Source organism: Musca domestica, unplaced genomic scaffold (genome assembly GCF_030504385.1).
Source record: "Musca domestica strain aabys unplaced genomic scaffold, Musca_domestica.polishedcontigs.V.1.1 84, whole genome shotgun sequence".
Classification (NCBI taxonomy): Eukaryota; Metazoa; Arthropoda; class Insecta; order Diptera; family Muscidae; genus Musca; species Musca domestica.
The window spans coordinates 539,573-551,799 of NW_026712417.1; the positions used below are offsets into that span (position 1 = coordinate 539,573).

At 35.9% G+C, this 12,227-nt stretch overlaps 2 protein-coding genes across 2 annotated transcripts in view; both read right to left on the reverse strand.

The window, feature by feature from the left end:
- Window positions 1–3,401: 3,401 nt before the first annotated feature.
- LOC109614321 (sex-determining region Y protein-like) lies at window positions 3,402–4,635 on the reverse strand. Its single transcript, XM_020039740.2, has one exon. It carries the CDS (start codon window positions 4,633–4,635, stop codon window positions 3,862–3,864), a length of 774 nt encoding a protein of 257 aa, XP_019895299.1. The 3' UTR covers window positions 3,402–3,861.
- Window positions 4,636–4,752: 117 nt separating this feature from the next.
- LOC131806707 (U-scoloptoxin(01)-Er1a-like) overlaps window positions 4,753–12,227 on the reverse strand; it is a 33,776-nt gene continuing 26,301 nt past the window's right edge. The window contains exons 3-4 of the mRNA XM_059131314.1: window positions 7,536–7,658; window positions 4,753–4,953 (exon numbers count right to left, since the gene is read on the reverse strand). Coding sequence (XP_058987297.1) covers window positions 4,753–4,953; window positions 7,536–7,658 — 324 coding nt within the window. The remainder of the gene's footprint in view (window positions 4,954–7,535; window positions 7,659–12,227) is intronic.

The following is a 12,227-nucleotide window of genomic DNA, read 5'->3' on the forward strand; positions in this document are numbered from 1 at the left end:
TGATGATTTTAGCCACATTATTCACCGAATTTTTTTGCAAGTTTCGCATATGAATATTTTAATGGCTTATGACAAAAGTTTCCTATGCAGGTCCTAGTCTTCGTATATACCCTAATATAACGGCTACATTCGGTATTTTTAAGATTTTAACAGAATTTTTAACAGATTGTATTTTATTTTATGTATTTATTCTTTTTATACCCTACACCACAAGGTGGTCAGGTTATTATGTCTTTGTGCATTTGTTTGTAACAGGCAAAAGGAAACGAGATAGACCCATAGTTCCTTTTGATGATCTACATAGAATCACATTCTGAGTCGATTTATGCATGTCCGTCCGTCTGTCCGTCCGTCCATGTATTTTTGTAAACAAAGTACAGTTCGCATTTATTGCCTTATCCAGATGAAATTTTGGACAAATCATTTGTTTGGCCCAAGGACGAACCCTATTGAAATTGAAGATAATCGGTCAAAATTTAGATATTGCTCCCATATATATCTTCGTCCGATTTGCCTTTCATTGTGCACCAAACGTGTAATATCAGTCCAAATAGTATGGAATTTTGCACATACAACCAAATTAGGCCTGAAAATAAGTATGTCAAATTTTATCGAAATCGGTTCAGATATAGCTATAGCTCCCATATATATTGTTCATCCGATTTGTTATTTTTGTCCTCCGCAGCCGTAATATGCACTCTGTAACAACAATATCTGGGGAAATATATCAAATGCAGCTCAGAAATACCTTTGCTAAATTTTATCGAGATCGGTTCAGATTTGGATATAGCTCCCATATATAACTTCGTCCGATTTATCTTTTATTGTGCACCAAACGTCTAATATTTGTCCAAATGGGATGGAATTTGGCACTTACGACCGAATTGAGTCTAGAAGCTAGTATGTCAAATTTGGTGAAGATCGGTTCAGATATAGCTATAACTCCCATATATACTGTTCATCCGATTTGTCATATTTGTTACCCACAGCCGTAATATGCACTCCGTAACAACGATATTCAGGGAAATATATCAAATACAGCTCAAAAATATCTTTGCCAAATTTTATCGAGATCAGTTCCGATTTGGATATAGCTCCCATATATATTTCTATCCGATTTCAAATTAATTGTGCACCAAATGGGCAATACAAGTCCGAATTTAAAAGATACAAATACAGATATCATACAGCAAAGTGGTGTAGGGCATCATAAAGTCGGCCCCGCCCGACTTTAAGACTTTCTTTACTGTTTTTTTTTTTTTTTTTTTTTTTGAAAATTGCCAAATTCGTTCCAAATGGTCCGGACGAACTTACAGCTTGTTTACTTGTTTATTATTATATTTTTAAGCGATTTTCTTAGATTTTATCCTTTTCTGGCAAGATACCATTTCGAATTGACGAGAATTGTGAAAATCAGTCCAGCGGTTCTTGACTTATAAGCAGAATAACAAAAGATATAGTTCTTTTACATATATATTGTACATATTTTGCTAAATATCCGATATCTTGGCTATAAATATCATGGTCAGAAGTGACATTTAAATGTATTTGCGATATGGCCGGGTTAAAAATATTCGCGCTTTAGTTGAAATTTTCGTATGTTTTGACATAAAAGTTATGTTTTATTTTACCCTCTACATATTGTCAGATGACGGTACAAATTGATAGGCTTCTGCCCACCCCTGAACTCTAACTCCAATCAGGAAATTTTTCTCTTTTTGGTCCATCTTAATCCCTAAATATTTTGCGACCACCTCCAAGAACAAAAAGCTTCTATTCTGACCCTAACCCTACCTTCATTTTCAATGTCGTGAAGATCGGGCCATAAATGCGACCTGTAGCTTAAATACAAATTAACAAGGACAGACGGAAAGACGGACGGACGAACATACATTGCTAGATCGACTCAGCTCGGCGATATAGGAAGATCCATATATACTTTCCTATGTGGGAAACCAATATTTCGAGGTGTTAAATAATTTTTGGCCCAATCAAACCCCCAACACATAGTGTTGTAGGGTATAAAAATGTGTAAATAGCAACGTCCAAAGGTTCTATAGTTATACAAAATAAAATCTTTAAAATTTTACTTTTTTTTAGCTCCGAAGGCTTCTTAAAAATATTATTTAAAATGTTAGTTTAACGATAGTTACATGCAAATCTTCGGCCTATGTTCCCAGCAAAAGTATCCATTACAGTTATGTTACCAACCTATGGTTTTAACAAGGGCATAACTCACCCACAATGTGTAGTCATTTAGTGGCTACTAAAAGTCGATATAGAAGTAATTATGCAACGACTTTAAGTGGTCAAAATTATCTCGTTAAAATTCCGCGATATTTAGGTCAACTATATCAAAATCAAAGTTTTTTGCCACTAAGACTCTGAAAAATAAATCAGGGATTTCATATTTGAAAGCCCCTGAACTTTTGTCCTTTTAGTCCTTCATTTTTTCTACAAAAGCGACAAATTTTAACAAAGAAATATTCTACTGTTTTTGACCAAGAAAGTTTAAAATATCTCTAACAAGTCCATGATTCTATTTTATTCTGTGAATTTTTGGCCATGAATGTCGTAAAAAATATGATTTTTTTTTGTAAGAAATCGTATAAATTTCAATGCTTTGGCGTTGTTAAAAAAATATTATTTAAAAATTCACTTTAAAGGCTTCAATGGTTTTAATGATGGCTCCTCAAAAAATATTCTTGAAAATTTGACGTTCAAAACTCTGTCAGTTCTTCAAAAAATATTGTAAAAAATCTATGTTAAAGCTCTATTGGTTCCGCTAAAAATATGCGCAAAAAAAGTCCAAATTGAAGGAGAAGTGAACACTTTCTCCTCAATAAATAATTACAACAGACGGACAGACAGGGCAAAATTGTCTTAAAATTTTACGCTGATGGGTCTAAAATTGTTTCGATGAATTACAAGCGGAATGAACTTAATATACCCTCAATACTATGAATGGTGGAGGATTAGTGGACATTTTCGTATGTTTATTGGTCATAAAATATTTTGCGACCACCTCCAAAAACCAAAGGCTTCTATTCTGACCCTTACCCTTCCTCCATTTTCAATGTCGTAGATTGATTACTAATTAACAAGGACCGACGGACATAGATCGACTCAGCTAGGCAAGATATGATGATCCATATATAGGTTCCTATGTCGGGGACCAATATTTCGAGGTGTTACATTATTTTTGGGTATAACAAATAATTAACATTTCTTTCAAATCTTTATTGATCACAAAAAAAATACAAAAATTCATATAAAAAAATAAAAATACAAAATATTATCCCTAAAACTAATTAAACAATAATAAAAAACAATTTTCTACAATATGGAAATAATAGAAATTTTGTGGTCAAACGGAGAATAGAGTTTTTGAAAAAGCCAACCAGTAGAGAGAGAAAAAAAAATAAAATAAAATGCAGTATTGTCGTACTTATTTTTAACTTAATTGTAGCGAGTATTTTTTTTTTCAATTTAAAGAACAATTCAATCGTATTTCACAATTTTCACAACGCAGACACACACAGTGCAACACATATGCCAAATAGATTTTGATGAATGGAAAATGTGTGTGATTTTCCCTGTTATTTTTGATCACATCGTACATAATGCCAAACTATTTAAGCTGTCAAATTTTGCACTCCCCAAGTACTCAGTGCCCATTCAAGGGATGGTGCAACGTCCATTTTTGGAGATCGTTTGAGCAACATCATTTCATGCCAACGACATTGTCTTGGTGTCGTTGTCGTTATCGGTTTGGTTGATGGTGGTCAAGCAGCCATTGTCCATCACCGCCATCATTGTCGTCGTCGTCATCAGTGCAGCCTTTTCGTGCCCTTCTTCCATTCATTCGACGGCCTCAATTATTTCGTATTCCTCATCCAGTGAATGATCATAATCGATGTTGTATTTGTTTTTGATTTTGCTCTTGTAGTCTTTCAGCTCTTCGTTGTTGTTGATGGTGTTGGCATTTGAGGATTTCTTGCCCGAACTGAAATTACCGATTTGCGATGACTGATGTTGCGACTTTGAATGCTGACGTTGCCTTTGCATGGGCCGGGAATGATGATCAGACTCTTTGTTGTTCTTGTTGCTGCTACTGTTGTTGTTGTTGTTGTTAATACGTTTTCGTTGTTCATTTGTGTGAAATTGTTGACGCTGCTGCTGCTGCTGTTGTTGTTGTTGTTTATCATGATTGAATTTTATCTTTCCATGATGTTGATGATTGAAAAGCTCATTTCTATTATTACTATTTGTACTAATACTACTGCTACCGCTCGAACTACCACTACTGCTGCTACTACTACCGCCATGGGATGCTATTGCATTAGGACTACTTTGGATTGTTTGTGAGTATTTCATGTGGCCTCTAAAACTATTTTTGGTATTATTACGAGTTGTGGTGCTTGTAACTGCATTTTGTAGGGCTGGTGATATGGGCGATATATCTTCTGGTGGGCTAAAAGGATACGATCTGCTGGGTGCTATTGTTGCTCTTAATGGTGCTATTCTTTGCCTCTGCTGCTGCTGCCTACTTGTTGTTCGTGGTGGGGGTGGTGGTGCTAATTCTAATTGTAATCTCTGTTGTTTTGGTTCTTCTCCTCCATTTTTATTAAACATTCTTTCATTGCTATTTCCACGCGTTCTTAACTCTTGTCTTCCCCTAAAATTTCCCTCATTTCCATTATTGTTGTCTCCACGGCTGCTACTACTCCTCTCTGGCTCTTGGGCCTTATATCAAATGGTGTTGCCATCGCCCCCATTGCTGTTGGGCTCCACGGTTCGATAGAGTTCATCGTTGTTTTCGTACAATTGTTCCGAGGCCGGACAATTGACATTGGACCACCAATCACAAACACGAACAGCCTGATTGAAAACTGTGCCATTTGGACAGACAAAGGAATATTGATGGCCGGAATGAAGACACCAATGCCAAATCTGAAAAAAAACGATAATAAAACAAAAACGAAATAAAAATTAGCCAAAATTAATGGCAATAATAAATTGAGTTAGATATTTTCAATGCAAGGGTAATTTGTGAAATACAATTTCTAATTTTATGACTTTTTTATGAAAAAATTTAGGAAAATATTCTAATCGAAAATATAATTAGACCTCGCCATATTTTTGTTACATTTTCAAAATTTGAATTTAGGATTTTAGGTAATAAAAAGTAAGTGGTAGGTATTTTTACCCTGAACCCGGGAAACTATTTTTTCCTTGGGGGGACGGACCCGGGACCACAGATTTTTGACCCCAAAGTCCGGGTTCAAGACCCCGACTAGACCCGGATCCAATTACCCGATATATATAATATAGGTATCGTTTATGAAAATACCTATCCAACAGGTGGTCACATGATGGGGTAAGTGGTCACGGTTCGGAAGTTATAGTCAAATTATCGAATTTTTGGACCCGGATTTTTTTAGAATCCCCAAAAAGTCAAAAAAGGCCCCAAAATGCTACAATTTGTGCTAATACCTTTACTGAGTCCAGAGATATGGGTCTTTTCATCCGCATAACCCGATTTCAACCAGTTAGAATCCTGGTAATCGGGTAAGTGGATCCCAGGCCCGGACTTTCGGGTCAAAAATCTCGGGTCCCGGGTCCGTCCCCCAAGAAAAAAAAATAGATTCCTGTAATCAGGGTAAAAATACCTACATCTGGAAAAAAATACCTACATCTTTCGAAAAAATCGAAGAGTTTTTACTAAACTAGAGTTTTTCCAAAGTAAAAAAAAAATAATAAGTTCGGCCGGGCTGGGCTTTTAATAGCCTCCACCTTTGGGTAAAGAAATCATTTCTATATAAATGTATCTGAAGTCAAACGTTTTCTACTTCAAACTACAAATACCGGTTAGACCGTTTGGACAATGCTGTTAAACTTTTCAAAAAACCATAAAGTCGGTGAGGCAGTTGTATGGAGGCCATACCAAAATGGGAATCTCTATCGACAATTTTAGACTTTATGGATTGTCATCTAACAAATCTTCTTAAATATCACATTTTAAACAATTTCGTTGGTAAATGTGACTTGGATTATCAAAATACCGAATATCGGTGGGTATCGCAATATGTGCGCTATAGGAAAACGTGGGCCTAAATGTTTAATATTTTGCCACTGGGAGTCATATGAAAACGTGAACCTATACAGGAGCTAGAACCCATTACGAACAACAAACACCAATATTTGGACAAATCCGTGAAAAATATGGCAAAAATTATCAAAAGAACGAATATCGGCAGGTATCGTTATAGGGGGGTATGCAATGAAAGCAAAAACTGTCGGAAATAATATCAAATTTTAGAATAAGTTTATATTTGTTCGAAATGATCACCTTTGGCACGAATTATGGCTTTCAAACGGTCAAACGCTGCCCGAATGTTGCTCTGCTGTATTTTGGCCCATTCTCGGCGAAGCGTTTGCTTGAGGTGATCGACACTTTGGTATTTTTTTAGTGCCAACCTTGCTTGTTTCCAAAATACTCCAGACACAATAGTCCAACCGATTGGTATCCGAAGATTTTGTTGGCCATTGTGCGCTGGAAATGAAGCGAGGAACCTCATTTTGTAACTATTCTTGGGCGGCGCGTGCTGAGTGCGATGGTGCTGAGTTCTGTTGGAGTGTTCAAGGCCTGAGGCCGAAATGTTGGCATGCCCAAGGCTTTAATATACCCTCCAGAATATTTTCGCGATAATATTCGGCATTTATTCTGATGCTACGGTCGATTAATACGAGCGAGAGCAACCATCGGCTGAGGGCTGATTGCGCCCTCACCATCACCATGTTCGGCGCTTGAGTTCTGGTGGCCAACCGAAGGCGCACATTTTCAGCTGACCTCTTTGGCAAGTAAATACGATTATTTTGTTTGTTTACAAACTGCTGGACAATGTTTTCTCATCGGATAAAACCAAATTCGGCATTTCACCATTTTCCGCCAAGCGAAGCAACTCTTTAGATCTTTTGAGTCTATTTTCTTTCTGTTGCGGTGTAAGTTCATGCACTTTTTGAAATTTCAATGACTTTACCCCGAGTTCATTTTTTAATATTTGCCGATATGTTCAGCTCTCGAGCCATTTTTCAGCCACGGCGATGCGGCATTCGATAAAGTCGCTTCTTTACTTTTCGAACCATTTCTGTTGATGTTGCTGTTTGTTTCCGTCCACTTCCTTAACGTCGGGCTACGCTACCAGTATCACGGTAACGAGCGATGGTATGAGACACAAAAGATATATTCACATTTAAATGCTGGAGTGCTCTAACGATAGCCATTTCTGGTTTTCCAGTCAAATATAAAACAATTACACTATCACACGTGAATTCCATCACGAATAAATTTTTTTCTGGAAAACTATCACCAAAAATCTTTTGTACGCTTGTAAACAATATAATGAGCTGTCACTGGAATAATTTTAAAAGTTGTCGGACGAGTGGCTTAGAAATGATAGCAGTATGAATTTGGTTGCAGTTTTTTCATCGCACCCTGTATTTCACATATCATACTTCGATTTAAAACTTACCTGACATCTAGTTTCTGTATCGGCATAGTATCCGGGTGCACGGCCTTGACACTTGAATGACAAGCCTTTGGGCACCGAATCATATGTTGGATAATCAACACCAGCTTCATAGCCGTCAATTTGCTGGAAAGAAGAGAAAAAAGAATAAAAATAAATTTATTTTATTGTCTTGTAATTCTCAAGATATGAAGCAATCGCCTGAGAGAAACATACGAACAAGAAACAAGAAGATGTTGTAATAAATTCATTCTTGACAAGAAAAAAAAAACCATAAACAAACAATAAGTTAGAAAGAATGCAAATATTAAGTGGGGATCTGTTAAGAGAGGGTTTTTAAAAGAAGGTCTATGGAATGTATTCTAACTATAAATTACCTTTAGATAGTTCTCTGTTAAGAGAATATTTATATTTGTATCCATAGGAGGTCTTTTCTATCTAAAACATTTCTGCAGATTAACATTTATATATTACCAGCAAGTTCCCGCTACTTCGAAAAGTCCACCTTAAAATTTTAGATTCTGCCCAACAGTTAGGCCTTTTTATACCCTCCACCATACTATGGAGGGTATATTAATTTTGTCATTCCGTTTGTAACTCCTCGAAATACTCACGTCAGACCCAACAAAGTATATATATTCTTGAACAGCGTAAAATTCTAAGACGATTTAGCCATGTCCGTCTGTCTGTCTGTTGTAATCACGCTATCTTTCGAACAAATTGAGTTAGAAGGCTACAATTTTGCACACATGTATATTTTGCCAGTAGGCAGGTTAAGTTCGTAAATGGGTCATGTAGGTCCAAGTTTTCATATAGCCCCCATATAACGGTACCTCTCGATATTCGGTATTTTGATGATTTTAGCGACATTATTCACCGGAATCGTTTCAAATTTGGTATTTGAAGTTTGTAATGGATACTACATCCTAAGTCAAAAAATGAGCCATGTAGGTCCACGTCTTCATATAGTCCCCATATAACGGTACTCCCCGAAATTCGGTATTTTGATGATTTTAGCGACATTATTCCCCGGAATTGTTCCAAATTTGGTATTTGAAGTTCGCAATAGATACTGCAGCATAAAACAGAAAATGGGCCATGTAGGTCCAACTTATCATATAGCCCCCATATAACGGTACCTCCCAATATTCGGTATTTTGATGATTTTAGCGACATTATTCATCGGAATTGTTTCAAATTTCGCATGTGAAGTTCGTAATGGATACTTCAGCCCATGCCAGAAAATTGTCTGTGCATATAAACAGATTTTTCTTAAAGTTTCCCATTTAAATATTGTAATAACTTATGACAAAAGTTGCCTATGCAGGTCCACGTCGTCGTATAAGCATTCGGTATTTTTAAGATTTTAACAGAATTTTTAACTGATTTTATTTATTTATTTATTTTTTTTTTGTGGAAATTGCCAAATTTGTACCAAGTGGTGGAGGGTATTAAAAGTTCGGGCCGGCCGAACTTTTTTACTTGTTAGTACTCAAAATGAACAATTAGTTCAGTCAAAAAAAAAATAATTAAAAACTTCAAACATCGTACTAAACATTCATACTTTACTACGCATTTGCAAAATAATCATCAGATCTCAACACCAGATACCAATAAAGTCTTCAATATCAACCTTTGGGATTCCAGCCCTATTCCTTCGCCCAATACCAAGTTTAGTACTTTTTAGTACTTTTGTACAATTATAGTAGACATTTTCGATAAACCACCTCCATATGTCCATGATACACATTAACATCGACCCTTATATAAAATTTTCAGATTTCAAGCAAACCGAATTGTACCAAATATAGTACTATTTAGTACTTTTCGCGCACTTGTAGCATACATTTTAAAACCAGCTCTTTATCACAAACATAACACCAACAGGGACTCCATGCAAATTTTCAAAATTCCACCTTTATCCGTCCACCCTCAAACAAACTGTTCCAAATTTTGTACCATTTACTACAATTGATACACTTAGTACACATTTACACAGAACCACCTTCATATGCCGAAGTAACCTTAAAATTTTGATTCTCATACCAAATACCATGTTTTCAGATCCATCTGTTCACACAACGCCAAATGATACCATTTTAGAAGACAAGTATCATTTAAAGAGATTTTGTAACCTTAAAGTTGGAATTTGCAAAAACCCTGTGGTATATCTATCCTGTGCTCCATCAGTGACTCTCATTTCAAAATTGAGAATTCTAGCTCATTCCGGTTGTTCAATATCACTTTTTATAGACATTTGGTAAGAATTTCCAAAAATCCAGCATTATCACGCGGCCACGCACCAAGACTGAACCTCGTCAAAAATTTCAAGATTTAGAACATTTCAACTATAGAAAACCCCATTGAAGGTCCTCTATCTGTAAAAGTTATGCAAAACTTCTTCTGTGTACATTAAATTATTTGAAAGAATTTAGCTTTACATATCTGAAAAGAGCATTAAAAGGTCTGCCATCAATAGAGCCTTTTAAGAATATTTTCCGTCAAAAAAACATGTAGAAAGGTTCATATCTACTTGAGACCCATTGACCTAATATCCTATAGTAAAGCTACGTAAAAACTTGTGTATGGACTACCTGTAGAAAGTTCTACAAATTATAAAAGACCTTTAGAAGCTCTCGTAAAATGGTTCGTTCCTTAAGTCTTTCTATTTTTAATGTGATGTAGCAATAAGTTACATTGTTGGTTAAATTGCACCGATCCATTAAAAATCAAATTAAAACCAGTAAGGAAAAGTCAAAAGTCGGGCGGAGCCTACTTCATGATACCCTACTCCACTATGCATATTTATTAGAGCTCCCGTATAAAAGAGATCTGGTTCCAAATATCATTGTTGTCGAATGCATATTACGAATATGAAGGACTTAAACATCAAATCGGATAAAACACACAGGGTGAGCTGATAAAAACACATATCGCAAATATTCCATTCGGCAAATATTGAAAAATGAGCTCGGGGAGAAAACATTCGTTGTCCAGCAGTTTGTAAACAAACAAAATGATCGTGTTTACTTGCCAAAGAGGTCGGCTGAAAAAGTGCACGTTCGGTTGGCCACCAGAACTCAAGCGCCGGCCATGGTGATGGTATGGCCGCCATAACAGCCGATTGTCGCTTTCCGCTCGTATTAATCGACCGTGGCATCAAAATAAATGCCGAATATTATCGCGAAAATATTCTGGAGGGTTTATTAGAGCCTTGGGCATGCAAACATTTTTACGAAATTAGGTTCCTCGCTTCACTTCCAGCTCACAATGGCCACCAAAATCTCCGGATACCGAATCGTTGTACTATTGTGTCTGGAGTATTTTGGAAAGCAAGGTTGGCACTAAAAAAAAACCAAAGTGTCGATCACCTCAAGCAAGCGCTTCACCGGGAATGGGCCAAAATACCGCAGAACAACATTCGAGCTGCGTGTGACGGTTTCATTGGCCGTTTGAAGACCATAATTCGTGCCAAAGGTGATCAATTCGAATCTAAACCTATTCTAAAATTTGATGCTATTTCCGGCATTTTTTTCGTTCATTCAATAAAATTAAAAAAAAAGTTTTTTTTTTTAGCTCACCCTGTATATATGAGAGCTATAGCTACATCAGAACCGATTTTCTCCAAATTTGATGTGCATGCTTCTAGACTGAATTCGGTTGGATGTACCAAAATTCATGTCATTAGAACTTGGTGCACAATAACCCCAAAATCGTTTGAAGGTATATGCGAGCTATATCTAAATCTGATACAATTATCACCAATTTCAATAAGGTTCCTTCCCTGGGCCAAGCAAATGGTGTTTGCAAAATTTCATCTCAATAGGATAATAAATTCGACCTGCATTTGTTCACAAGAATACAAGGGCGGAATGACATACATAAATCGACTCAGAAAGTGATTATATGAATATCCTTAAAAGTAACTATGGGCCTATCTCGCTTCCTTCTCTCTGTTACAAACAGATGCACAAAGACATAATACCCTTACCATTATGTGGTGTAGGGTATAAAAAAAAAAACAAATTTTCCTCGCAACCTCGCATAAAGCAGCAAGAAAAAATACATAATCCCTTTGTTAAAATATCAAATCAAATTGTATGTTGTAATGACCTTCACATCACATAAAATACAAAACAGAAACAACAACAACAAAAAACACAATTTCATTTGTTTTGTTAATTTTTCTTCTTTTGTTATGTCTCAACCGGCTAGGAAAATTATTCTGTGATCAAACGATGAATTGAAATGCAAATCCATGTTAACAAACCGTAGACAGGTACAAACAAATGTTACTACATATCCCCCCGAACACAGACATATATACGTCTGTACACATATACATATCTGTACACACACACATTGTAAAATGCCAACAATTCATTCATTCATCATCATCATCACTGCTAATTTAAAATTCTAATTTACCATAACGCAAGAGATTTAGCGAGATAAATAAGAGAATCACATAAAATCGTATTAAAAATAAAACAACAACAACAATGAAATATCGCAAAAAGGTGACTGAAGTAACCGAAAAAAGAGATAAATGAATTGTGTTGATGTTATTTTGTTTTTGTGGACTTTTCATTGACTACAACAGGAAAGTTTGTTGCAATAGGGGTGATCTAGTTTAATTGGAGCGTTGGTACGCTTGAATAAAATATTTGTATTAGCCATGTAATTAAGTGATTG

What these genes read in the sequence shown, in the direction of transcription:
- LOC109614321 (XM_020039740.2), bottom strand. Translation starts at nt 4,635, where the DNA reads ATGTTTAATAAAAATGGAGGAGAAGAACCAAAACAACAGAGATTACAA.